The sequence below is a fragment of the Borostomias antarcticus genome, assembly GCF_949987555.1.
Source record: "Borostomias antarcticus genome assembly, chromosome: 6".
Taxonomy (NCBI): Eukaryota; Metazoa; Chordata; class Actinopteri; order Stomiiformes; family Stomiidae; genus Borostomias; species Borostomias antarcticus.
In genome coordinates this window covers 24123340-24149962 of record NC_140239.1, presented here as the reverse complement: position 1 = coordinate 24149962, position 26623 = coordinate 24123340, and the positions used below count along the sequence as shown (strand labels likewise).

The window sequence follows — 26623 nt, the reverse complement described above, 5'->3', positions numbered from 1 at the left end:
GGAGACCGGGGTACAAGACCTGGTGGGGATAACTTTATGGGACTATACTCCAAACTTCCACATGTTCATCCTTTCACTCCAACCTTTACCCCTTGCCTTATAGGTCAGATCCTGTCCCAGCCCCAACCCTTATTCTAACCCCAACCCACACTAGGGACTGGAAGAAGGACACCTAAACCAACCTGCCGATCTCCACTGCACAAGTAGAGTAGTGGTCAGAGCATTGGACTCCCACCCAGGAGACAGGGGTTCAAGACCTGGTGGGGATGACTTTATGGGACTATACTCCAAACCTCCACACATTCATCCTTTCATTCCAACCTTTTTATCCCTTACCTAAATTCCACAAGTAGAGTAGTGGTCAGAGTATTGGGCTCCCACGTGGGACATTCTGTCAATATTAAGGGAATAAAGACCCTAAATTTAGACTGTGTCCTGTGGTGGTCTTACCCCGGGTTACATATATTTGAAAATATTCACTAATTGACATATTCCAAAATGTCCAATTTTTTGGAATTCCTTTGGCTAGAAGTGTACCAAATTCCATAGTTTTATCACAAAATGCACAATTGTTACCTGCTACTAGCCTTACAATACTAGGCCAAGCCTCAGTACTACTAGTCTACACAAAAAATCCATTCACTAACCAACCTTCCTACATATATCACTGTCACACACGGACCAGAGCATAACATTAAATTCAGTTAAAATATAATATAAATAAAATTATATAAATAAGATAGCCAATAACTGGTCTGGCCACATAGTGTAAATTGGGATCATAACCTCCATGGGTGGGATGGCTGATCAGCAAATATCATATTTTTCTATGGATCATAATGACTCGAGGCACCGTTGAGCGGCCTGCTTCGCATTTACTGGTAGCATAACAAATGAGCCTTTGCAACGAAAATAGATAAGCCCGTGTGTAGTGCTAGCAGTCGCAGGAAACCCCATAGATATCCGCGCAGACGCCATTTTACTTTTACAGGCGTACCTACACCGGGGAATCCTAGTTAGCTACACATTTTATTTTATTTTTATTGCTAGCTATCACCCTGAACTAAACAAAACCAGCACCGCGCACGTTAGTGAACCAACAAAGGTACGTGTCTGTTTTGATTGTGCACCAATCAATTAAGAATATATCTTGATTCATTCAAGAAATGTTTGCAAACAATGTGTGAAAAGTGGATTTGGTCTGCAACGTTACCACCACGGTAGCGCTGGCTAACGAACGCATTAGCCAATTGACGGCTGAAGTTAGCCAGCTAGGCTAACCAAGGAAGGGCAGGATACACTGGCATTTGATATGGATTCAAGTTCGTGTTTAAAGGTGTATGGTTATGTGGGACGTTGGAGCTCGCATATAAGCCTATAAGCCAATTTGCAGGTAGACCACCTAGCTAACGTTACTAGCTAGACAATGGTTTGAAAGATTGATAGGCTAACGTTAGCAATTGACTGCTGATACTACTGGGAGGTGTGGCTGAATAGAATTGATCTGACGCTAGCTTGCTGGCTAGCTCACGCTATTGCTAGCTATCACGGTGCACGGTGTGTAAATTACGTTAACATCTTGCATTCTACTTAACGCGTTCGCTATCTAGCTAGCCGAGTCGTTCCATGAATTATTTTTCTATTAAACATAAAGCTCTGAATCATGCACACTTGGTAGCACAAACGCATTGACACTAATCTAAATAATGTGGCTAATACCTAGCTAGCCAGCTAACGCCTATAGTAGCGGCTAGGAGCTGTAGCTAACGTTAAATATGCTTATGTTTAGTATCTAGCTAGTCGTGCCAACCAGATACAATGTTGACTTATTGAGAAACTCCAAACGTGTGTCCTCCAAAACACTGTCTCAATGTTGTGTTAAGTCCATGCACTTTCCTCAAAATTGCCAAACTCCCCCCCAAAGCTTGTGTGTGGCAGAGTTCATGTTACAACCAGCTAATGTTAGTAAACAAATATAAGGCCTCTTGTTTCTCTTATGGGCATGGTTTCAAGGATGAGGGACCATAACTGACATAATTACCGTAATGCAGTGCAAGTACTTCATTCAATTAATATAGTTTATAACATTTGTGCAGATGTCTGAAGACATGGCTACTGATCATGTTAATGGAAATGGTACAGAAGAACCCATGGACACGACTGCAGCAGTTGCCCATTCAGAACACTTCCAGACGTTAATAGAAGCTGGTTTACCACAGAAAGTTGCTGAAAAACTAGATGAAATTTACGTAGCAGGTAAGCCACATTGATCATCTTAAAGGTTTGTCCCTCCTGAAATGCTCCCTCGTTGCAAGTGTTCACGCTCTGGTGAATTTATCTGTCTCCTTGAGTGGCTTTCTACCTTATTAGCAACGCTGTATTTCCTTATCAAATTGGTCTGTAGTTCATCATAAAAAACCTTCCCCCATCAAACCACATAGCTGTATTTATGTAGCCTATATAAATTTATTATGTCATCAAATTGTCAGAAGACTGAAGATTTCTTGGATGGAACCCTTTTGAGGATTAGCCCTATGATTTGATGGTGAAGCTGGGTGTATGTCTGGGGGAGTGAGGGGGTGGGTCTTGATATGGTCTCATGGGGAAGTGGAGGCCAGCTGGTATGCAGGAACAATAGCAGCAGCTGTCTGATGCTGGGACAGGTGATACGAGCCCCATCCATCCATCCCCTCTCCAAGTAAATTGTAGACATGGTAATTACTAAGGGGTGCAGTATAGAAGAGACATAGACCTACCTTTTTCATCAAGAAAATGTGCCATTTCATCAGAGAGGGCTTTTTGCAAGAGGATGCTACATATTCGTTTTCTTTAAATGCTTTCCATTCCACACATGCCTCACACCACAAATCATTGTATTAAAATATGAATGTCCTTGAGGACCAACACATGAATTGTCACCAGAATCTGAATTTGGTTTATTTGCCAAGTATATTTTCACACAGGCTACACAGATTTTGACTAATGGATGATTAAATCTTTACCTCTGTACCTGAAGTAACTGCATTGCTCTCATGGTTTACTGCTAAGATCTGATTGAAAAATCACCTACTTCTTTGATATAGCCTAGGCTTTGAAAAACAAAATGGTCAGGCTATATTTTAAATATTGCTTTCTGTGCAGGCCTGGTAGCGCACAGTGACCTAGATGAAAGAGCGATTGAAGCTTTGAAAGAATTTAACGAAGAAGGTGCACTGCAAGTCCTGCTGCAGTTTAAGGAGAGTGATCTGTCACATGTGCAAGTAAGTACCGTCTGCACTGCATAACTCCTAGAAGAGGATGATTTGATTAAAAGGATGGTCTTAAGTCTAAATGCCGACCTTTTCTCTTTCAGAACAAAAGTGCCTTTCTCTGTGGAGTTATGAAGACTTACAGACAGAGGGAGAAGCAAGGGACCAAAGTTTCAGATTCCACAAAAGGACCAGATGAAGTGAAAATCAAAGTATGTTGGAGGTCCTCTTCCACAGGATGTGTGCTACACGTCTGTGACTTCTCTACTAGAGATTAATGGGACTTTGTAACAATCAGTCAATGTACTGTACATTTATCCTATTTTCATCTGGTAATTTCAGGCACTGCTTGAGAGGACCAACTACACACTTGATGTAACAACAGGTCAGAGGAAGTATGGTGGCCCCCCTCCAGAAACTGTGTACTCTGGTGCTCAGCCCACAGTTGGAACAGAGGTAAGGCCATGACATGAAGCTTTCAGACTAAAACTAATGGTTTAGAGTTAACCAAGCAAGTTCTGTTGCTCCTGTCTTGACTTGTTTTGCCTAATGATGACTTTCTGTTCTCCTGGAGTAATGCTTGTTAGACAGAGCTTACCGCTAAGATTCGACTGGACAGACAGGACATTTGTACAGTGCCTCGCTTCCTTTTATCACTGGCTTACTGCCATGTCCCCATTTAAATGCTTCAACTTTTCAGATATTTGTAGGGAAGATTCCTCGCGATCTGTTTGAGGACGAGTTGGTTCCCCTCTTTGAGAAGGCAGGTCCTATCTGGGATCTACGACTGATGATGGACCCTTTAAGCGGCCTCAACAGGGGCTATGCCTTTGTAACATTCTGCACTAAAGAGGCCGCCCAGGAGGCAGTGAAGCTAGTGAGTGTGTCTCTCTGTTGTAGCTTGAATGCCTTTTTTAGGTTTTGGGTGCTTGCTTTCTACATTCTCTGTCTACGCTTTTCCTGTCATGTCATTGTCGGATGGTATCCAGATTCCGTTTTTTTCCTGATTCATCTGTTTGCTTCCACAGTGTAATAATAATGAGATACGCCCTGGCAAGCACATTGGAGTGTGCATCTCTGTAGCCAATAACAGGCTATTTGTCGGCTCCATTCCCAAAAGTAAAACAAAAGAACAGATTGTGGAGGAGTTTGCTAAAGTTACAGGTAAGAAACCCTCGCTAATGGTTGAGATTAAGATTCTTTTGAAGATCACTACCTCAAGATCTCTAGTGATGCGTGAGACCTGACTGTCCCCCCCCCCAACCTTGTATCCTAGAGGGTCTTAATGATGTCATACTCTACCATCAACCCGATGACAAGAAAAAGAACAGGGGGTTTTGCTTTTTGGGATATGAAGACCATAAAACAGCTGCCCAGGCACGGCGCCGACTGATGAGTGGCAAGGTGAAAGTGTGGGGCAATGTGGTTACTGTTGAATGGGCAGACCCCATAGAGGACCCCGATCCAGATGTCATGGCCAAGGTAAACCTGAGTGCTCTGCTGATTGAAATGTGACAAAGAGAGTCAGGAATCGGGGTCAAGGGTGTTAATTTAGTTGCTTTTCAGTAAGCCATAGCCATTGTGCAGCGACAAGGGACACATTTTCTCAGATGCGTTCTGATGTCATCGTCTTGTTTCACATTTGTTTTTTTTGGGAACTTAATCAAACTTTGAAGTCATTCATTTATCAAAATATAAGAACTTCGACAATAGTTTACAATGTGATATGCCCAGATTAAAGTTCTTAACCTTTTCCTGTGCCCCTCTTGCTTTTGAACCAACAGGTCAAAGTTTTATTCGTCCGCAACCTTGCAAACAGTGTTACAGAAGAAATACTTGAAAAAACCTTCAGCCAGTTTGGTAAACTGGAGCGTGTGAAAAAACTGAAAGATTATGCTTTCATTCACTTTGATGAGAGGGATGGTGCAGTCAAGGTATGGTTCTTGTGTGATTATGTTGTGTGTAGTATAAACGGAGATGTCTGTTAGTTCTTTATTGAGTATGCAGGGGTTTGAATGTATCATGAATGGGTTTCTGCTTGTCACCGTTTCCTCAGGCGTTGGATGAAATGAATGGCAAAGATCTGGAGGGAGAACACATTGAGATTGTGTTTGCCAAGCCACCTGATCAGAAGAGGAAAGAACGCAAAGCCCAGAGACAAGCAGCCAAAACAAACCCGTAAGGATGTCCCACCAAACTGTTAAAAATGTTAACTATTATGTTCAGTTGTGTGCGTCCACAGACTTGGCTATGAGCTCATTTAACATGCTCATGAGGTCACCTCTCCCCTCTGTCTCCCACAGGTATGATGATTACTATTACTACGGCCCCCCTCAAATGCCCCCTCCCTCCAGAGGGCGTGGTAGAGGTGGCGGGAGGGGCGGGTACTCTTACCCCACTGACTATTATGGCTATGAGGATTACTATGATTACTATGGGTATGACTACCACAGTTACCGAGGCGGGTATGAGGACCCCTACTACAGCTACGACGACTTTCAGGCCCCCAGTAGAGGGAGAGGGGGCAGAGGGGCACGGGGGGCTCCTCCAGCCAGAGGCCGTGGTTTGGGCGCTCCCCGGGGCAGGGCTGGATTCGTGCAGCGAGGAGGTGGAGGAGGTCCAGGAGGAGCAAGCAGAGGTGCGCGAGGTGCCAGAGGAGGTGTGCAGCCCAGAGGCCGCGGGGTACGTGGTGCAAGGGGTGGCCGCGGTGGAAATGTAGGAGGAAAGCGCAAAGCTGATGGGTACAACCAGCCAGATTCCAAACGGCGCCAGACCAATAATCAGAACTGGGGCTCTCAACCCATTGCTCAGCAACCGCTCCAAGGTGGTGATCATTCTGGTAACTATGGTTACAAATCTGACAACCAGGAGTTTTATCAGGATTCTTTTGGGCAACAGTGGAAGTAGAACAGCTTTGATAACACATCCTTTTTAGAGACTTGATCTGATTGGCCCTCAATACGGTTGCCTCTTTTTCAAATTGGTGACATCTGGCATTTCTCTTGTATATATTTTAGTAATCCGCTTGGACTTGAACAGTAGTCACACAACAAACTGCTTCTGGCGGACTGGTTTTATTTTTTTCAAGTTGATCGATGCGATAATCATAATCTGGGTTGAAATTTTAGATTTGCAATCATGTGCTCCAGCTGTCTATTTGGCTATAGTTTGTATGTTCTTAGCAGTTCTAGTCTCCATGTCTTAAGTAGGTAACAACAAAGCTTTTGTCTCCTAAATATGTATTTAAAACGAATGAAACTACAATTTGTATGTCAGAGGATTATGATAGGTAATTGCGTGTCTTGTTTTGGGGGAAACAAGGACTAAAGTCCTATTTTTGGCTTTACATTTTGGCTTGTATTCTTTGCTGTTTGTCTGCTTTAATAAACATACACGCACAAGTGTACAAAACCTCAAATTGTGTTGCAAATTCATGTTTCGGCAAATTCTCTCTTCAAATTGCCTTCAAATTTAAGGCTCCTTGTGGAAGAAATGGACCAAAGGTTTGCCTATGGTAGCCACATGCTGCAATGTCACTTTGCATGCCATTTAATTCTAAATCACCAAGTTCAACAGTTGGCATCCGTCCACAATTTAAGTGTTATGTATGTGCAGTGACATACTCATGACAACATTGTTTTTGTTTATTTCACAATTTGGTATTCTAAATTTGATGGGTGCAATGCAGAATCTGACAGTTACCTAAAATCTGTCATCCCAAGTCCTTGTGGCTACTTAGAAAGCACAATTTGATTCAAATTAAGTGAAGCACTTATTGTCCCAGAAGGATCTACATAGTCATTTGAGGCCTCAGTACTAATCTTGCATGTTTATCTAAAATTTATCAGATTAAGCAATGATGGGAAGTTTTGGCATGCATGTATTAACTGCTTGTACCACTTTTTGCTTGTACTGTAGATCATCAGCCCTTTTTCGGTCATAACCCCCAACATTTCCTCACCATGACAACTTGACTCTTTTCCCTTTTTAAAAACATAGAAAGGCCACTTATTTTCTAGACGGCTAAAAACAGACCTGTGCATGCAAACTTATACTGTAGGGTGTGGAAGTAGCAGTGAATGCCCGTCCTTACTGAATTTCATTTATTTTAATGTTCAGACTTGTTTTTTTGTAGTTACATCTTGTCATGTGTGTTGTTATGTGATTGTTTTTTGATCTATCTAATTGCATCCTTTTGTTACCTGACTAGCAGGGAAAAGGGGTCGAGGCTGGTCCTGAACTGTCCCTATGAAGACTGACCTATGTGGGGTTACACCGCAAGCTGCCAATGGATGTGATGGTAAGGTCAACTCAATGTATCACCAGCCTTATAGGAGCATTTCTCCATCTGCCACGTTTCAAGATAATCAAAAGAGCAAAATAAAGTTGCTTGGATGGACATACGTTTTTATAAGCTTGCCACCACCTCCCCGGTATCCCCAAAGATAATGCCATTTTAAGAATGGAACAATGTGAAGGGTTTGAATTGGATATCCATCCTGAAAGGAACTGTAAATGAAATGTCTTTTGCACTTTGTCTAAGTTTCAAATGGCTCAGAGGAGCTTGATGCTAATCTGTGTTTTGGTTCTAACTTCGTTTTAGTATGGCGGTCATGTTAATCTTTTGTTTGGATTTAGATTTAGGTTTTCAAGAGAATGTTTGGAGGTTTTAGGTGTAACCACCTGCCATAGAGGGTCAGGCATTCCAGGACGATGGTCTCTCTTCAGAACCTGTAAGGGTTGGTTATCTACCTCAGCACAGAGGTTTGAACTGCCCTGTCTGTACTGTAAATAGGAAAACGGATGACAGCAGGGCTTGTTCCCCACAAATATGCACAAGGGCAACAGTAGAGCTCTAACTTTTTATTTTAGGTGTGCCTGCTGTTGGTCTGACGGTGCCAACAGTCAAACTGGGCATGTTAACTAATCTCATTAAATGAGCCTGAACAAGCCTTTCTGTCAGCCTGTTTGAACTGAATTAGCTACTGTCTGTCTTCAGATAATGTAGTTGAATACTGTTTGAATGATAGCTTAGGAAATGTCACTTTTGTAAAAGTGTGAACGCCAGGAAACATCTACTTATGTTTTTTTTTTTTTTAGAAGCTTTGCAGTGTCCTCTTTCTTTGACGGGGAGCGAGGAGTCGTAACTTTTGTATGTGATAGAATCCCTTTTTGGAAAGATCATGTACACAATTATGTTTGAAAGCCACCAGCCTAATTGTGTACAGGAACATTTACCTAATCTTGCACAACATCTTGCATGACGATCATGAGCATCCAAGCGGCCTTTTTGTCACATTCAATGTGTGACAAGTGTCTTGAATCTGCATCATGTTGAGTATGTGATTATTAGCAGGATTAGCTGAAAATGACTGGGATTATCCAGTGGAAAAGGGATACTTTTTTTCTTTTTCTCTCTGTGGATTGAAAAAGGAGACTGAACATTTTATCAGGTTTTGTACACAGTTGACTCCCTCAAGTCTTTATCATCACAAATGACTTGGAAAAGATGTTACCAGTTATGAAATGTTGGTCGGCTAACAAGCGTTTTTGCATTCTTGCAAATTGTTTTATACTGTAAAGTGAGGCGAGTGCTATAACTTATTTTTTTAATAAAGTTCTTGACTTTCATCTGTGTCTGTGTCTGATTGTTGAACTATGCATACTGACAACATTGCAGGTTGTATTCAGTTGTAAATTAGCCTCACGCTTCAAAAGTCTGAACTCCTGAAACTAAACAGATTTATTATGATTGTTGAACTATGTATAGCCTACTCAAAGATTGCAGGTTGTATTCAAGTGTAAATTACCTTCATACTCCAAAAGTCTAGACCCCTCATGTTTCAAGTGAAGTGTCATTGCAATATACCCCCCATCCCCTTTCTTATTTCATAGGATTATACCAATTCCACTCCACTAGACAGTAGTGTAGTTAATTCATCCCTGGTGTAGGCTTGGTATGAGCCTTCATTTTAACACATTGTCTCCTTTTTAGGTGTAAAATAGGTGTAGAATTTAACAGAACCAGTACAAGCTTACAGCTAGGAAAGAACTAGGCCAACCATGAGGCTAACCCATGGGCTAACCTAAAAGAGCCAGAGTTTTCTAAAACGGAAGTGACATCAATCGGATTATGGAAACGCTCCAGCTGTCAAGGAAGTCAACTCTTGCTGAAATGGGAATAACAAGCTTGTATTTATGAAAATCTAAGAGTAAAATAGCACTCATTATGAGAAATAATGACTTTATATGAATTTAAGGCATATTTCGTCGTGTGACGCGGTATCTGGTGTAGTTTTTATGGTAAGTAACACCGCTCTTTTTTGGAAACTTTCAAAACATTCAGAACTAGGTAGCTCGTTAACGTAATCAGACTGGAGTGAGTACGACTGGAGTCGTAACTAGTTATTTTGGCAAGTTGCTGGCTAATGTATGAAATGTGTAGCTAATGTTTGCCTTCTCAATAGAGCCCATTGAAATATGGCTGGTATTCGAGCATATTTGGATAATCTGAAGCAAGGATTGAAGATTGACTTCCTGAGAGAAGTTGGCCGTCAATATCCTGTTTTTTGCTTCCTCCTGGTGTCAATGCTTTCGTCAACTATCATTCTCAACAGGTGAGTTCTAAATACTGACACTTGTCGGTCACAAGGAACATAATTTGCTCTTCAGTGGAATGCAAATACATAGCTAATATGACCATTTATTTCGCAATCTATAACCTTTATAAGGACTCCTACTGTCCTTAATCTGACTTTAGATCAATAGTGGAATTTAACCTACTCTGAAGTATGTTTAGATCTAGATGTAAAATGCATTTTAATGAAACCATATAAACAAACAATATCCAACAAGTTAGTGTCTGGAACCTCAGTCCCAGGATGGTCAAACAGGAAGTGGCTGACCTTATTTTTGTTTCACTGTACCAATAGGTATCTACACATTCTGATGGTGTTTTGGTCCTTCCTGGCTGGCATGGTTACATTCTATTGCTCCCTCAGCCCAGAATCTCTCCTACCAAACATCCTCTTCACTATAAAGCCTAAGAACAAAGTAAGACATAGAAATAATACATATTTCATTATTCGAAAATGGAGTCCATTTTGTGGGGTCCTATCCAGAATAATCTTCAATCCTGCCTAAAACACTTGTACATCTGGTTTAAGTTTAGATAGGGCATTATATGGATAGGTATGAACAATATGGTAGCAGCTAACTTCTCTAATTGGCATGGTAGAACCACCTTCATCTTGCATATGCTTATCAATTCCCTCAAAGCTAAGTAGTGAGTAGGGTCTAGGGCTTTAGGATCTCTCTTTGGTCTCCTCTAGCAGCAGGAACAACAGGAGCTGTTTCCATTGGGACACAGCTGTGCAGTGTGTGGGAAAGTGAAGTGCAAACGACACAGGTAGGAATATGTAATGATGACCAGATAATACATATACATAAACAAGTATGGAATGCTTGGAAGTTGCATCAGTTGAATCATGCATTTATGTTGAATTAGAGCTACAACAGCTTTTGGCCCGCTTTTCAGAAGCAGTGTTAATCTGCCCTCTAGTGGCCACAATAATTGTGAAAATATTTCATACTTTTCAGACCAACATTACTTCTTGAAAACTATCAGCCATGGTTGGACTTGAAAGTGCACTCAAAAGTGGATTCTTCCATATCTGAGGTACAACACTCGATAATTCTGTGGTTATTTCCATGAGCCAATCCTGACCGGAGAGATACTGTATAAACATTGTTTCTGTACTCCCTGCAGGTTTTTGAGTTAGTTCTGGAGAACTTTGTGTATCCCTGGTACAGGTGAGAAGATGATACTGATAGTTTAATTATTTGATTGTATTTGGCTAAAGTTGGCTGGCAACTTGAGGTGTACTCTTCTCTGCTTTGCAGGGACATCACCGATGATGAGGCGTGTGTGGATGAGCTGAGAATGACCTTTCGTTTCTTTGCCTCAGTGATGATTCGACGGGCTCAAAAGGTGATGAGTCGGTTCTCTTTTGACAGATATCTTCCATTCACTTTTCGGCTCGGATGATCTTAATACATTTTGTGTAATTTCTCCTCCGGGGATCAATAAAGTCCTACTACTAATACTTAATACATTATGACTGTTGTGTCTCAGACTTAACACTGATTGTCTTGTGTACTACAGGTGGATATCCCGTCAGTTGTTGCTGGCAGAATGATGAAGGCTGCCATGAAGCATCTAGAAATAATATCTACGGCTTGGCAAAAAGGTTTCCATTTTGTCCACATTTAGCGAACATTGTTATGTGCATACTGTATACAATTGTAATCATTTATTTGATGGGAATTGTATAAGTGTCTTCTGAGAAACTCTCGCTCTCATGCTGTCTTCTTGTCTACAGCGAAGAACTCTGAGGGTCTGCAGCAGGCTGCTCTGGATGAGTATGGCCCTGACCTGCACATCGCACTGCGCAGCCGCAGAGATGAGCTGCTGTATCTCAGGAAACTGACAGAGATGCTGTTTGCCTATGTCATGCCCCCCAAAGCCACTGATTGCAGGTAGCCTAAATACACAGCGGGTAGTTTAGAGACAAACATCTGCTGTTTTTCCCCAATTTGTAAAAAAATTGAAAGTGTCTGTGTCAAGTAGCGGTGTCTAGTGTAATCTTGTCACACTACTGTAGGTCTCTGGCTTTGTTACTGCGAGAGGTCATGGCAGGCTCTGTTATCCTCCCCACTCTGGACTTTATGGCAGATCCTGTAAGCATGATGCATTAACATGTCCTCAGTGATGTAGTGTCAAATTGTATTGAGAACTTCACCAATCTCTGAACTGGTAACTGGTTCAATCTTATTCACTAATAAAACATTCCTGTCCTTTTTAGGATACCGTGAACCACATGGTGCTGATATTCATTGATGACAGTCCTGTAAGTGAATGGGAAACCTTACAGTCATCTCATGGAAGCACTGTGGAGCTAGTGTGTGTTGTGAGTTGTGCTCTACTCATCTACTGGAATTGTGTTTCCAGCCTGAGCCAGCCACAGAGCCACCATCTGCCCTGGTTCCATTTCTGCAGAAGTACGCTGACCCACGGAACAAGAAGCCATCTGTAAGTAATGGCCTTGTGTCTCTGTTTAGGGACACAGATCCTTTGTTTGCTACAGAATTTTTCTGCAGATTATTTCTGATAAATGACTGCTGTCCATCTTCAGACCTAAAAAGGCATGGTAATACTGGCTGCCCAAGAATAAAAAGTACATACTGTTCTTGAAATGTCAAAATAGTGGATATTTGTTAGCAGGATTACGCAAATTTACTGGACTGATTTTCACAAAACTCGGTGGAAGGGTGTATCATGGTCCAACTTAGAATCCATTAGATTTTGGAGCGGATCCGAAGAACAGGCCTGGTCCACGAGCCGCCCAAACACGGCCGGCCATTCACCTCCATTAATTTTTTGAACCAGGATTATGCAAAAACTACCTGACCAAATTTCATGTGGGGGTGCTAGAGATACGTAGCCTGGTACGACCATCCCGTTCTCGCGAGCTCACATTCTGTTTCACTAACGCAGAACGGTCTGGCCTTCGCCTCCTCCAAAGTGATTATGCCAAAATCCAGACCATGCCGGGCCAATCAGGGACTGCGTTTTAACTTCTGTCCCGCCCCACAGTGGAAAGCAGCCACTGATTGGTTCGTGTCCCTGCTGCTCGCTAAACAAACATGGCGGCACCCGAAACAACGAGTGGTAATGTTAACGTTAGAAGAATAAATGTAGCTATAAGTGCAATTATTGCAGAAATAGACTTAATCACAACACTTAAACAAGAACAAGAGTATGCACTAGCGGCGTTTCTCGGTGGAAAATACGTTTTTGCCGTTCTTCCGACTGGATTTGGCAAAAGTTTGCTGAACGCTCATTGGCTGAAGGTGTTTGTCTGTCAAGGCAAGTACCCCCTCCCACATAATCGCACTCTATGGGGCGAAGGCCAGACCGAAGCAGTGAGCTCGCTAGATCGGGATGGTCATACCAGGCTAAGAGATACGGGGTTTGGACTGGGGTGTGAGAGCTTGGAGTGCACCGCATTGCCCCCCACTGGCTGTGACCCGAGGGGGGCGCCACAGAGCCGGCCAAATAATGCCACCCATTCACCACCACGTAATTTTTTGGACTAGGATTACACAAAATGAAAACAAAACTTAGAATGAAGCCAGCTACCTGTGTGAGGGTGCTAGAGACACAGGGTTTGGGTTTGCAGGGGGAGCCACCCGTTCACCTCCAGTCATTTACCTGACATATACCTTTGCCCCAGTGAATCACGAGCCCCCCCAAACACGGCCCAGATGGCCATTCATCTCCATTAATTTTTTGGACTAGGATTACACAAAAACTACTGCTTTTCATGAAACTTGGTGGAGGGGGGTAGCATGGGCCAATTTAGAACCCATTCAATTTTGCCGTGCACAGGGTCACGAAATGCATTCAGGGGCGGAGGTCTGTGCTCTCTGAGCACCATTTCTAGTTGTATATATATTTATTTGTTTTTGCACTTTTACTATGGCACTGGTTAAGCTCTTAGATGCACTTATGATATCTGGCGAAAAGTAGTTCTCTTGACTACTTTACCTACACTATGTTGAATGCATTTATTGTAAGTCGCTTTGGATAAAAGCATCTGCTAGATGACTAATGTAATGTCTGGTTGTCTGTCTATTCATGTCTTTGTCTGTCTCTGTTCCTGTGTCTGTCTGTTTGTCTGTCCGTCCGTCTATCTGTGCTGTGGTTCTCCAGGTGCTGAAGCTGGAGCTGAGGGAGATCAGGGAGGAACAAGACCTTCTCTTCCGCTTCATGAACTTCCTGAAGCAGGAGGGAGCCGTGCACGTGCTCCAGTTCTGCCTCACTGTGGGTAAGAAGGACAGCAGCTCCCTAAAACCTGATGTATGGCTGTATGGCCTCGGCTGTGGCTGAGGTGTCACATTATATTACCTCTAACTGCTTACCCGACCGTAGTTAGTGAAGTGCTGAAGAGTCCATTTTATAAATACACAATGACGTGCTGGAGTAACATGCTTAGTCATCCTAGACCAAACACTCCTTATCCTTCCGAGACAAACCATTCCATTTTTCCATCCAGAGGAGTTCAATGACAAGATCCTGTGTCCGGAGCTGAGTGACTCAGAGCTGCAGCGTTTACATGGGGAGGTTCAGCACATCTATGACGCCTACTGCCTGGAGGAGAGCATCGACAAGATCAGCTTTGACCCTTTCATCGTCGAGGAGATCCGCAACAGTAAAGCCTAGTTTATACTTAATAAATTTGGCCCATGGCTCATTGCTCTGGGCATTTATACTCAATAGATCGTCTGACTGACAGGCGTCCTGTGTCCATAGCAACGTATAGCTGCACTGAGGTGCGTGCAAATCTATCTGGCAACTGTAGACGCCACACACTGGTGGTTTGTATACCTCAGTTTTCACCCAAGCAATTATTCCAAGTCAGTCTTGTTTTATTGGGAGGAGGAAGGCGTCAAAGATGGTGGAATGTCAGTCTGACCTTTAAACAGCAAGTGAGATGAACAGGGGGAGTTTTAACATTGTCCGCGACATGAGAGAAATTGGTCAGGTGTGACAGTCCCACATGACTGCCTAGCCGATGTGACTGACATACGATCGTGAGATTTCCGAAACTGAACCACACATATGAACACAAAACTTTGTTTTGTTTTGAGTTTGAGTTTATATGTGTGGTATTAGTTTTGGGAAATCTCACGATCGCATGTCAGTCACATTGGTAGGCAGTCAGATCGGGCTGTCACACCGGAGCAGCATTTTAAGTATTTCTGAATGTCCGCAAATTGTTTTGTCGTTGTGTATCCCCAGGCCAGTCTACAAATCAAAGCTGTGAGACATGACATTTCAGGAGGCACAGTACGAGCCAAGTGGCTCACATCCTGTCCCCCCCCCCCCTCTCTCTCTCTCTCTCTCAGTTGCCCAGGGTCCATACACGGGGGTGGTGAAGCTGCAGACCATGCGCTGCCTGTTCGAGGCCTACGAGCATGTCCTGTCTCTGCTGGAGGGGGTCTTCACCCCCATGTTCTGCCACAGCGATGAGGTGAGTCCCCAGACAAGCACCCAGCAAGGCCTCGCTATTCACCCGTTGTTTTCCCCACAGTATAGTTGTTTTCCCAACCCATGTCGATATGCTGACAGAAGTTTCCACTATTGATCATGCCTCCATCGTTCTTTGTGCGCAGTATTTCAGGCACCTTCTGAGAGGGGTGGAGTCTCCGGCCAGGAACTCTAGATTGAACAGGTTGGTGCTCCTGTCAGCCATCCGTGTGTTAGAGAGCCGTGATATTCAGCTAAGATGGGATCTTCAGCAAAGTGAACATTACCGCAGGAATTACACACAGACTATTCTTTGTGGAAAATCACAGTAGAAAGGTTCTGCTTTCTGTGTGTGTCCCATTCGATTAACAATTTATAGCCTTTGTTTGTGTTGCTTCTTAGCATAGTGTATGATTTATGTGCCTGTTATTCCAGGAATAGTCTGAGTTTGGATGATATGAGGTAAGTACAATTTGGCAAGATGCAGGTCAATGTGACCCTCCTACGCAGTTTGCTGCATGTCTGATATGCAAGTGTACAGTATTCGCAATGCAGTGAAACAAACAAGTTGCCTTAAATAACAGTTTGGAGCAAAAAACACATGTTTTTTTTTGGGGGGGGTGCTTGGGGTTTTGTATGTCTGTGTGATGTGTTGAAGTGTCAAGACGTGACAGAATGTGACGTAACATACGCAACTATGACCAGGTCCAGGTACCTTGTTTTTCAACTGACATACCTAGTCAACCAAGGATCATGTAACATGAGCCCCAGCATATAGGAGAGTGAGAAAGTCCACTGTCCTTGGCTTTCGTGCCTCAAAGCTCCCCATGTCAAATATCATGTTCCGTCTCTGCCCATGGTCCATCCATATCTCGTATGTGGAACCATCGTTGTCTTGTGTACTATATAATGAGTACCATCTCTCCTTTGTGCGACAGCATCTAGTCATATCTCACTCTCATCTCATTCAGCCTACATTGGCTGTCCTAAATATCCCACCTGCGCTGAATTTTCCTCTCAACATTTGAAACCTAAACTTGTATCTTGTATGCTGAAATATAGCTGTTTAGGTACATGCCTCACTTTGCAAGTATGGGCTCCTTTGATGTGCTTGTGTGTTTCCATTCTGATTTGTCTGCTTGAGTGTTTGCACTTCTGTGTGTGTTTGTTAATTTGGGCCCCAGCTTGGCATTTTGACTTGGCCGTTGTAAACATAATTTTAAAGTGGCCTCACTACAGTATGCACGATTGCCTTGCACTTCCTCACAACACTTTCAACACAGTCCATATTCAGTGTCACTGCTTCAGCAAACTTTTTGTATGGTCCTGTCTGTGTGTGTGTGCTCATATTTGTGTGTGTGTGTATTCACGTGCTCAGGAATACATTAAAGCGAGGGGAGACGTTTGGGATCAGCAGGATTGGCAGTAAAATCAAAGGGGTCTTTAAGAGCAACACCATGGACGGGGGTCTGCCTCCATCTTATGCCATGATCGACGCAGAGGATGACGTGGTGAGCGCCTCTGTCCCATAAAAAGACACATCTGTCACAGCCTACATTGTCCAGTGATGGGAAAATGGAGACTCTAGTAAAGAAAAAGAACTCCTGCACACTGTCTTCTTCTCATTTGCAGTTAAATAAATACATTTATTGATAACAATGTTTTGGTCAACTGGCTTTCATCAGGCTGTCTAAAAAAACAACCTGATGAAGGCCAGACTGAAACGTCATCAATAAATGTATCAATTTATTTATCTAACTGCAAGTGAAGAAGACACTGTGTGGGAGTTATTTTTACCTCCGCCCCAGTGATAGCGCAGGGCGAGAGGTAATGTTTTCGGTGGCATGCGTTTGTGCGTGTGTTTTTCAGCAGGATTACGCAAAAACTACTGAACCGATTTTCCCGAAAGTTGGTGGAAGGGTGTAGCATGGTCCAACTTAGAACCCATTACATTTTGGAGCAGATCCGAAGCACGGGCCGGCCATTCACCTCCATTCATTTTTCATTTTTTTAACCAGGATTACGCAAAAAGTACCTGACCAATTTTCATGAAACATGGTGGAGGGGTAAAGAATGGGCCAACTTACAACCCTTTAAATTTTGGAGTGGATCCGAATCATGAGTTGGGTCCACGGGCCACCCAAACATAGCCGGACTGGCCATTCACCTCCATTCATTTTTGGACCATGATTATGCAAAAACTACCAAACCGATTTTTATGAAACTCGGTGGAGGGGTGTAGCATGAGACACCTTAATTTTGGAGCAGATCCGAATCACGGGCCGGATCCACAAATTAAAACAAAACTTAGAACAATGCCAGCTCCCTGTGTGGGGTTGCTAGAGACACGGGGTTTGGACTGGTGTATGTGGGGGGAGAGTGCGGAGTGCACTGCCCCCCGCCAGCTGTGACCGAGAGGGGCGCCACAGAGCCGGCCAAATACAGCCACCCATTCACCTCCAGTCATTTTTGGACTAGGATTACACAAAATGAAAACAAAATTTAGAATAAAGCCAGCTACCTTTGTGAGGGTGCTATAATGTTGGCATTCACAGAGCCACGAAATGCATTCAGCATTGGGCAGAGGTCTGTGCTCTCTGAGCACCATTTCTAGTTCTCTACTAAAGTTGAGCCTTGGTCTTCTCCGATGCACCTGTCACACAACTGTCATGCAATAGTACTCTTTCTAATATAAGGCTCTGTCGCTTGTTGTTCACCACCATAGGTGGAGGAGGCGACGGTGGTGGAGGAGGACGACTCCCCCATGGGGCTGGCCAGCACCCCGGGGTCCCTGAGGAACCTGTCGGCCTGGAGCATCATTATCCCCTATGTGGACTTTTACGACGACGAGGCCAAGCGGGAGAGGGTCCCCGTGTTCTGCATCGACGTGGAGCGCAATGACAGGAAGGAAGGTGAGAGAAATGTGCGCCCAGGCGTGGGAAAATAAGCAGGGATAGCAGCTGGACTATCCATGCCAGTTTTGAAGGGGTCGTTAACCTCCCTTTCCAATGCAGCGGGGCATGCAACTGAAAAGTGGTCCATCTACAGAAGATACCTGGAATTCTATGTTTTGGAATCCAAACTCACCGAGTTCCACGGTAGGGAGCTTCTTCAGACCCAGCGGCTGTTTCTGTTTTGGTTCTGTAATTTCTGTACACTTCCTCTTCTTAGTGGAAACATGTTCTCACCTCTGTTCACTGATGAGTACCACAGCAGTGGATTATAAAATAACAAAAAATAAAAAATAAACGGAGCAAGTAATGTCTCTTAAATACTGTAACCTGAATGTCCCTAATACAGTGTCCCTTAGCCCTATAACTATGAACGTCCCTTATACTGTAACTATGAGTGTCTCCTAGTTAGTGCCTTCATTATGTCATGCACAGCAGTGGATTTGAACACAAGGTTGTCGTCTTTTGCACAGGCTCATTTGCAGATGCCCAGCTCCCTTCCAAAAGAATAATTGGGCCAAAGAATTATGAGTTCTTAACATCAAAGAGGGAGGAGTTTGAGGAGTATTTGCAGGTATGTGCTGCTCCCAGCATAGTCATTTTGTGGTTCAATTATGTGTTAGTGCTAAATACTATTTTGGTTTTTGGGTGTGCCCATTTTTTTAATGTGTGTGTGTGTGTGTGTGTGTGTGTGTGTGTGTGTGTGTGTTTGTGTACAGAGACTACTGCAGCACCCAGAGCTGAGTAACAGTCAGCTGCTTGCAGACTTCCTGTCTCCACACAGCATGGAGTCTCAGTTCCTGGACAAGATGCTGCCGGATGTCAATTTAGGTAAGCAGGTATACAGATTATCTATACACCACAGAGTACTAATACGCCTTTTTTGACGAACTATAATTCTGTTTTATTTTATGTCATCTTTTACTTTTTACCTAAGGTAAAATTTTCAAGTCTGTTCCCGGAAAACTAATAAAAGAGGTAAGAAAACAAGTCTTTTTGTTCTAATTGGATTTTTATAGTTTCTTGAACTTGAAAAAGCAAGCATATGTAAAAGCAATGCTGATACTGGCCTCCCTGACAGTCTGGATGTATAGATGTATAGAGAGCAACAGTGAAGTTCAGGAAGTGAATCCCACTGACGTTTCAGAAAACCCCTGTAAGGCAAGGCAAGGCAAGTTTATTTGTATAGCACATTTTAGCAACAAGGCAATTCAAGCGCGTTATATGAGACATTAAAAGCATCAGTGCAAGACACACATAAAAGGTCATATAAAACAAAATGCAAAAAAGGAAATTTAAAACAAAATGCAGGAAAAGTAAAATTCAGGAATAAAAGTTACAGTGCAGTATATGAATGAATAATTATTTGATTTAATTAAAAGCAGCAGAAAAAAGAAAAGTATTCAGTCTTGATTTAAAAGAACTGAGAGTTGCAGTAGACCTGCAGTTTTCTGGAGGTTTGTCCAGATATGTGGAGCATAAAAACTGAACGCTGCTTCTCCATGTTTTGTTTTAACTCTGGGGACAGAAAGCAGGCCTGTGCCAGACAACCTGAGGTCTGGATGGTTCATAACGTAGCAGCAGATCAGAAATATATTTTTGCCCTAAACCATTCAGTGCTTTATAAACCAACAGCAGTATTTTAAAGTAAATTCTTTGACAGACAGAAAGCCAGTGTAATGACCTCAGAACTGGAGTGATGTGATCCACTTTCTTAATCTTAGTGAGGACTCGAGCAGCAGCGTTCTGAATCAGCTGCAGCTGTCTGATTGATTTTTTAGAGAGACTTGTAAACACACCGTTACAGTAGTCGAATCTAGTGAAGATAAACGCATGGACAAGTTTTTCCAGATCCCGCTGAGACATATATCCATTAATCCTTGATATATTCTTCATGTGATAGTAGGCTGACTTTGTAATTGTCCTAATGTGACTGTTGAAATTCAGGTCTGACTCTATAACTAGATTTCTGGCTTCGTTTGTGGTTTTTAGCATTACTGGCTGAGCGCTCCAATCAGTAAAGAGTTCTAAGCCTGGAACCAAGCGATTCAGCTACGAGATGAATCGTGACCACAAGTCTGTATGATTGAAGCCACAGTGAATGGGAAATTCAGTGTGGGCAGTCCAGTCACTGTTGCGCCCTATTTCTTTTGCATTCCAGAAAGGCCAGAACCTGGATCCATTCATCCAGTCTTTCTTCAACTCCTGTGAGCCGCCCAAGCCCAAGCCTGGCAGACCAGAGCTGACCATTCTCAGCCCCACTGCCGAGAACAATAAGAAGGTCAGCTGAGCGCAGCCAGAATCTCAAAAGTCCCTCTGTGTACACAAACGGTCAAACTGTACAAACTGTGGACCCTCACTGTACACAGTGCACCCCACCTATCAATCTCAGGGCTAAACAAACAGTGTCCAGTTTTAAAAAGGAAACATTTCTGTGAAGTCTTTGACCTGTTCCAGGAATTGTAAAGTAACAGTATGCCATGACATGTTCTTGCCCTCACTGTTTTATAGGAGAAAAATCATGTCATGGAGTCTTGCTCTACTGTTTTGTGGTCTGTACTTCCCCTGACTGACTGGCCTTAATGGTTTTGTCTCCTCTGCTGTTCCGTCTTCAGCTCTTCAGTGATCTGTTCAGGAACAACGCTAACCTGTCTGAGAGCATGGAGAGGAGGCACAACCACAACTACTTCATGGAGAAGATCTCAGTGGAGGGGATGTATGACTACATGATGTATGTGGGTAAGTAGTCTCTCACACAGACGATGCTGCCCCACAAATTGCATATGCAAATATGCGATTTGCACTCTTTGTGGGAGACTAGAGGGGGACTAATACACAGATGACTGGCTGGATGAGTTGCTGTTCAGGTGAACTGCAATAACAGTGTTCCCACTTTTTTTCCAGAGATCATTTCCCAGGACTTTTCCAGGACATTCTTCTTATGCGCACATTTTTCAGACGTACCTGCTATTCATACAGAGCCCTAACGCTAACTCTAACCCTAACTCTAGTCTCACATAGCCAGACCTATCTCCACACTATGAAAAATAGTAGGCTATGAAAGCCTAAAGATGGAAGCAGCACTCACGTCTCTTTTAAAGTTAAAAAAGCCTTTATTTGGGCATGGTGGCTTTGCTCAGTCCTGCGCGGTCGGCTTTTGGCCTTCTCAGGGGTATCTGAGCAAACAAACATTTCAAACGTTTTTTAAACAATACAGCCTGTGGCCTTAGCCAATCAGCAGTCAGTGTCGACATACATCAGGTGATCAGTTGGGAAGTTCAGTCACGTGACAGTGTAATACAATACAGGAAACACTCAATTTAGACAACACTCAATTTAGACAAGAACCTTCTGGCGCCAGAAAAAAATATAAAAAGAAAATAATAAAGAAGATCCCCAAAAGAAAATTATTAAGTTTCATTTTTAGTAAAGGGACTTTTTTATTTGTAGTTTTGTTTTTTGTTTTTTTTATTATTTTTGTTTTTTATATTAAAGGAAAGAGGAGAGATCTAGTTCCTCATTGAGTCCTGGTTTTTTCATGGCGTTTAAAGTGTAAATCCAAAAAGATTCTCTTTGTAATAAGCGTTTAACTCTGTCTCCTCCTCGCTTGTCGAGAGTGACAACTTCGATAACTGTGGCTTTTAATGATACAGCGCTAGGATGACCTGCTTGTTTGTAATGCACTGCCATAGGATAATTCTCATTAGCTGTTTTTATAGCATTTTTATGCTCACTTAGACGATCCTTAAATCTCCTTTTTGTACGTCCAATGTAAAAACATCCACATTCACATTCTAATCTGTAGACTACATGAGTGGTACTACAGTTGGCAAAAGATGTCATCTTGTATGTTTTGTTACTGTGGACGTCTGGAAAGGTCTTCGTTTTAAAAACATTGGGGCAGTGGTTGCAGTGACCGCATGCGAAGGTGCCCACTTGTTGGCTTAGCCAGGTCTGAGTCGCAGGAGGAGGAGAGAGATAGCTGTGCACCAGCGTGTCCTGTAGGGTGGGGGCACGCCTGTAGGAAAACAAGGGGGGGTCGGGGAACACTTGTGTTAGAGCAGGGTCACTCTGTATCAGACTCCAATTGTCTTTTATAATTTTCTTTATTTTAGCTGCCTCAGTGCTGTATTGAGTAACGAAGAACATTTGGTTCTCTTTGAGAGGTCTGCTTTTTTTTACAAGTAAGGTTTTCCGATCCAGGGACTTAGCTCTCTCCATGTGTTGGTTGAGTGGTTCAGTCTTATAGCCTCTTGCTTCAAACCTTTCTCTCATGTCTACTGATTGTTGTAAAAAGTCTTCTTCCTGGTCGCATATGCGCCGGAGTCTTTGGAACTGGCCAAATGGAATGTTTTTGATCAGGCTATCAGGATGAAAACTGTCCGCTCTCAGTATCGTGTTGCGGTCACTGGATTTGCGAAATATGGAGGTATGAAGTTGACCCTCAGGGTTCTTAGTGATTTTAAGGTCTAAGAAGTGTATCTCAGTCTGACTGTATTCTATGCTAAGTTTCAGATTGGTATTGATTGAGTTGATATATCTGTGAAAGGACAATAAATCTTCTTCTGTAGAATTAAAAAACAAAATTATGTCGTCAATGTATCTGGCATACCATAGAAGGTACACTTTGTTTGCGCTGTGCCAGTGCTGGAGAAAGGTCTGACTTCTTGTTTCAGTATGGCGGACACCTCCGGCCAGAGAGACTGAAGTCTTAAGATTTAACTTTTCTAAATTGTTTTGGGTCAGTGACATTAGGGTACTGATAATTAGACAGACCAGATGTCAATATTCTCTTGCATCAGATATTTTTGGCCACCGTTGTTTAAAAAAATGTTGTGTTGTTTTGGACACCACTAGCCTACGTCACGTTTGTTGAAGCGCTGAAGGGCGCTGGGACGAAACTACCCGGTTTTTCTGCAATAAAAAGGGGTTATGTGGACACAGCCCCACTTGGGAAAACCCGCTGCACCTCTTTAGTAAAAGTCCCAACAACAGAAGCAGATGTTAGAGAGAGCCAGTCGTTTATACACACTTTGGGATTGCTCCATCACCCCCAAGATCTTTGACCTTACTGTAACCTCCCTTCCTCCCTTGCCAAAATGAATGTTTAGATTATCAAACAAAGTTTGCTTGCAAAGAGCATGGTTCATTGACAGTTGTGAACACAACAGAAAGGTTGCAGTAGGCTAGTCCTTTTACGTAGCAGCTGGAGATTCATTTTACCTGGCAAGTCTCTCAAACCATTTTGCATCTTGTTGCACAGAGTGCATTTTAGGTCCCTTGTTCAGAAAGTGATTAGAAATATTGTTGTAAAGGGGTGCATCCAAGAATGCTTAACGGTGTTTCCCCTAAGATTTTTTTCAGGGGCGGTGGCAGGCCCTCTGATACTACTAGTGTTGTCGTGATGCAGGCATGGCCTGGATGCATGGTGTCAACAGTGTCATCATAGATGCGTGCAATAAGGAATTTCTTAGTATCAATATATTTTTCTACACAGCTGAAATGAAACGAGTGCTCATAACTTAGGTAAATATATATTAACAATATTAATAAAACATGTTACTATAAAACACGTGTGAATGCTAAACAGCTGAAAATAAATCGCAAAAGCATTATAGCCTAAATGGGAAAAATGTGAATTAACTTGAATGCAATTGTGCCATTTAGTCCACAACACATAGTGTAGCTAATGTTCGCCTACATAGTTACTACCATCAAAAGACATAGACTGTGGTTACATTATTTATGTAGCTAGATACAGCAACAGAAGGGGCTTTTTGGGTCAGGGAAACAGAAGGGCTTTTTGGGTCTTTCAGGAGCTCCCATTGGGGGGGAGGAGAGCCACCCCTTCAAAGCAGTGATTGGGGAAACACTGCTTAAGATCAAGTCAGTACAGGATTAGAATAAGGTAAACTTAGTGTGGTTATGGCACTGCAGGGGATGATCTGAATGTATGAAAGGTTTGTTTAAGGTGTGCCATTTCTATACTTCCCACACTTGTTGATCAAGTATTTCCCATGCTGTTTTGACGGACAGGTCGTGTGGTGTTCCATATGCCAGACTGGTTGCATCACGTCCTTTCGGGCGGGCGGATCCTGTTCAAGAACACATTCGACGCGTACATGGACCAATACATGCAGCTGAAATTAGACAGGATTCTACAGGAATACCGCATGGTCTCTCTCATAACCCTCCTCAGAGGTGTGTGTGTGTGTGCGTGCGTTCCTGTGTGTGTGTGCACATTTGTGCGTGCTCACCTTCATACGGTTTCACACATCTTTCACACAAGGCCTCACACAATTTGTTGTTTAACCTTTTGTCAGTGTGTGTGTGTGTGGGTGTGGTCCTATTGAGCCGTAGCAGTGCCTCACCCTGCCTTCACCCAGACCAGGCTGATGATTAGTGTTTCCGCTCCCCCCCAGACGCTGTGTTCTGTGAGAACAGTGAGGAACGAACCACTGAAGACAAGCAGAGAAGAGCCAAGCAGACCTTTGAAGAGATGATGAATTATCTGCCAGGTGAAAACTGAGCATTCTCCCCTCCCGCTCTTGTTCCATTGTGTACTCGGGCTCTATGCAGATGATCGTAGCCAAGGTGATGACAATTGACACCGAAGAAATCAGAACTTTTAAAGAGATTTTGTTTTCCAAACCCCATTAGTTTCCGCCACTCAGCCCCACCCTATTCACTCTTTCTGTAAAACTACCTCTCATATCTAGGAATGCACAATATATCGGCAGTCATATCGGTATCGTCCGTTATCGGCCATTTGTCAGTATATCAGTATCGGTCCGATGTGCAAAACAGGGCCAATATGAACAACCTATAATTGTTTTTGTCTAGCTGCTGTTGCTGTTGGATGTGTTGTTTTTGAGAGAAAACATTGTGGTAAATCTGTTTTATTGGCTTTTCCAAATGTTTTGGAAATAGAGGCAGTGTTTTTATGTGTTTTTCAGTATAAAATTTGATTATCATTGAAACTTGTTTTCATGCAGATCATATCAACATTGGTAAATATCGGTTATCGGCTGCAGTAGTGTTAATATCTGTTATCAGACAAAATGTTCATATCGGTGCATCCCTACTAATTTCCACGCGATTCAGTAATTTATTAACATTAGCTCTATTCTTACTCGGGGTGAAATAAACGTTAAATACATTTTGAGGCATGCACTTACTGTGCACCATGTTGTGGCAAGAGTTACAGCATCACAGAATTACAGCATCACTGGAAACGGAAAAAGTGTGTGGACATGAGTCATTCTCGTGGGTGTTTAGGGACTGCTGGGCCAGACAGTATTCCAATTCTTCTGTTGGATCTTACAGTTTGCCTCTTTTGTAGAAATAGTGGTGAAGTGCATTGGCGAGGAGGCCCAGTATGAGGGGATCAAGCTTCTCTTTGATGGCTTCCAGCAGCCACTGCTCAACAAGCAGGTAAGTAGGGAGACAGATGAAGACAAGACCCTCACAGGCTTCATCATCATCATCAACCTTTATTTGTCTCGACAGAAGCTAATGTCTGGGTGGCATCTCTCTCTGTGTGTCTTCACCCCCCATAGATGACTTATGTCCTGCTGGATATTGCTGTCCAGGAGCTGTTTCCAGAGCTAAAGGTAAACATCTGAGTCCAAGATACAGTGTACAGGTGAACTCTTTTGCCTGTGCTGCCTGCTATCTAGTTAGTACGAGTGCTTTGGTACGCCTAATGCATTTACTTTGATGTACATGCAATGAAATCCAGTTGGCAAGTTTTAATTCAACTGCTGCACGTCCATGGGGACCCTTAAAGTAAAAAACTAAAACTCTGGCTTCACAATTATTTTATTTCAAGCATGGGTTGACCGTGTTATAAGATCCTTATTATAATACTATATTAAGGATCTTGATAATATTGTGGCTGTTTGTTTTCTCTACAGCTGGGTCAGAAGGAGGCCTCTGATGGGAGTTAATAGATGTAGAGCACCCCCCAGTACCTGAGCTAAAGGAAATGCAGTACAGTAACACATTCCGATGTCTCCTATATCAGCATTCCAATGTATAATAATAATAATGCACTAATAAATTATATTTTTTGATTTTATTGTGTTGTGAAATTGTAAGCCGGGCTCTGTTCTGGTCCGGTACTGTTGCGATGATGGCAGGGATAAAGTAAATAATAAATATTATCTGACTCCAACTTTGTATACACATATAAACATAACCTGTGCCCTAATATTGCTATACAAACTCAGACATGTCTTGGGTATTAGTACATAATAGGTTGTGCTTGATCGGGACTTTGGCCTGTGTGAATAGTATGTTCCTAAATTAGCTGCTCAAGTGGAAAAATTGTT

At 42.8% G+C, this 26623-nt stretch overlaps 2 protein-coding genes across 12 annotated transcripts; both read left to right on the top strand.

Annotated features, from left to right (window-relative positions):
* Positions 1-979: 979 nt before the first annotated feature.
* On the top strand, positions 980-8866 carry syncrip (synaptotagmin binding, cytoplasmic RNA interacting protein). Of its 8 annotated transcripts, none has more exons than XR_014630498.1 (13): positions 980-1105; positions 2097-2256; positions 3142-3260; positions 3353-3460; positions 3591-3704; positions 3949-4125; positions 4277-4412; positions 4525-4730; positions 5033-5182; positions 5305-5426; positions 5552-6087; positions 7459-7548; positions 7887-8866. XR_014630498.1 is itself a non-coding variant. In XM_084439920.1 (13 exons), the coding sequence occupies exons 2-12, from the start codon at positions 2097-2099 to the stop codon at positions 7498-7500; spliced, it is 1713 nt and encodes a 570-aa protein (XP_084296046.1). In that variant the 5' UTR covers positions 980-1105; the 3' UTR covers positions 7501-7548; positions 7887-8866. The 8 variants fall into 8 exon arrangements, 7 of the variants coding, with proteins under 7 accessions (XP_084296046.1, XP_084296047.1, XP_084296045.1 ...); XM_084439920.1 differs by having other exon boundaries at positions 5552-5930; XM_084439921.1 differs by having other exon boundaries at positions 5552-5930; positions 7462-8866.
* Positions 8867-9391: 525 nt separating this feature from the next.
* Positions 9392-26368, top strand: snx14 (sorting nexin 14). Of its 4 annotated transcripts, none has more exons than XM_084439868.1 (30): positions 9392-9551; positions 9716-9865; positions 10181-10301; positions 10583-10656; positions 10848-10926; positions 11017-11060; positions 11151-11238; positions 11413-11497; positions 11630-11786; positions 11912-11987; positions 12113-12157; positions 12259-12339; positions 14023-14137; positions 14366-14521; positions 15219-15343; positions 15486-15544; positions 15775-15801; positions 16718-16850; positions 18065-18251; positions 18354-18437; positions 18764-18864; positions 19010-19121; positions 19228-19268; positions 20452-20571; positions 20906-21029; positions 24327-24491; positions 24713-24808; positions 25633-25724; positions 25850-25903; positions 26207-26368. In XM_084439868.1, the coding sequence occupies exons 2-30, from the start codon at positions 9729-9731 to the stop codon at positions 26237-26239; spliced, it is 2811 nt and encodes a 936-aa protein (XP_084295994.1). In that variant the 5' UTR covers positions 9392-9551; positions 9716-9728; the 3' UTR covers positions 26240-26368. The 4 variants fall into 4 exon arrangements, with proteins under 4 accessions (XP_084295994.1, XP_084295993.1, XP_084295996.1 ...); XM_084439867.1 differs by having other exon boundaries at positions 10580-10656; XM_084439870.1 differs by lacking the exon at positions 15775-15801.
* Positions 26369-26623: the final 255 nt, after the last annotated feature.

Coding starts and splice junctions, on each gene's coding strand:
- syncrip (XM_084439915.1), top strand. CDS start 2,097: ATGTCTGAAGACATGGCTACTGATCATGTTAATGGAAATGGTACAGAA. Junction 3,261..3,352: donor GTGATCTGTCACATGTGCAA/GTAAGTACCGTC, acceptor TTTCTCTTTCAG/AACAAAAGTGCCTTTCTCTG. Junction 3,705..3,948: donor AGCCCACAGTTGGAACAGAG/GTAAGGCCATGA, acceptor TCAACTTTTCAG/ATATTTGTAGGGAAGATTCC.
- snx14 (XM_084439867.1), top strand. CDS start 9,729: ATGGCTGGTATTCGAGCATATTTGGATAATCTGAAGCAAGGATTGAAG. Junction 15,802..16,717: donor CTGAGTTTGGATGATATGAG/GTAAGTACAATT, acceptor TCACGTGCTCAG/GAATACATTAAAGCGAGGGG. Junction 16,851..18,064: donor TCGACGCAGAGGATGACGTG/GTGAGCGCCTCT, acceptor TCACCACCATAG/GTGGAGGAGGCGACGGTGGT.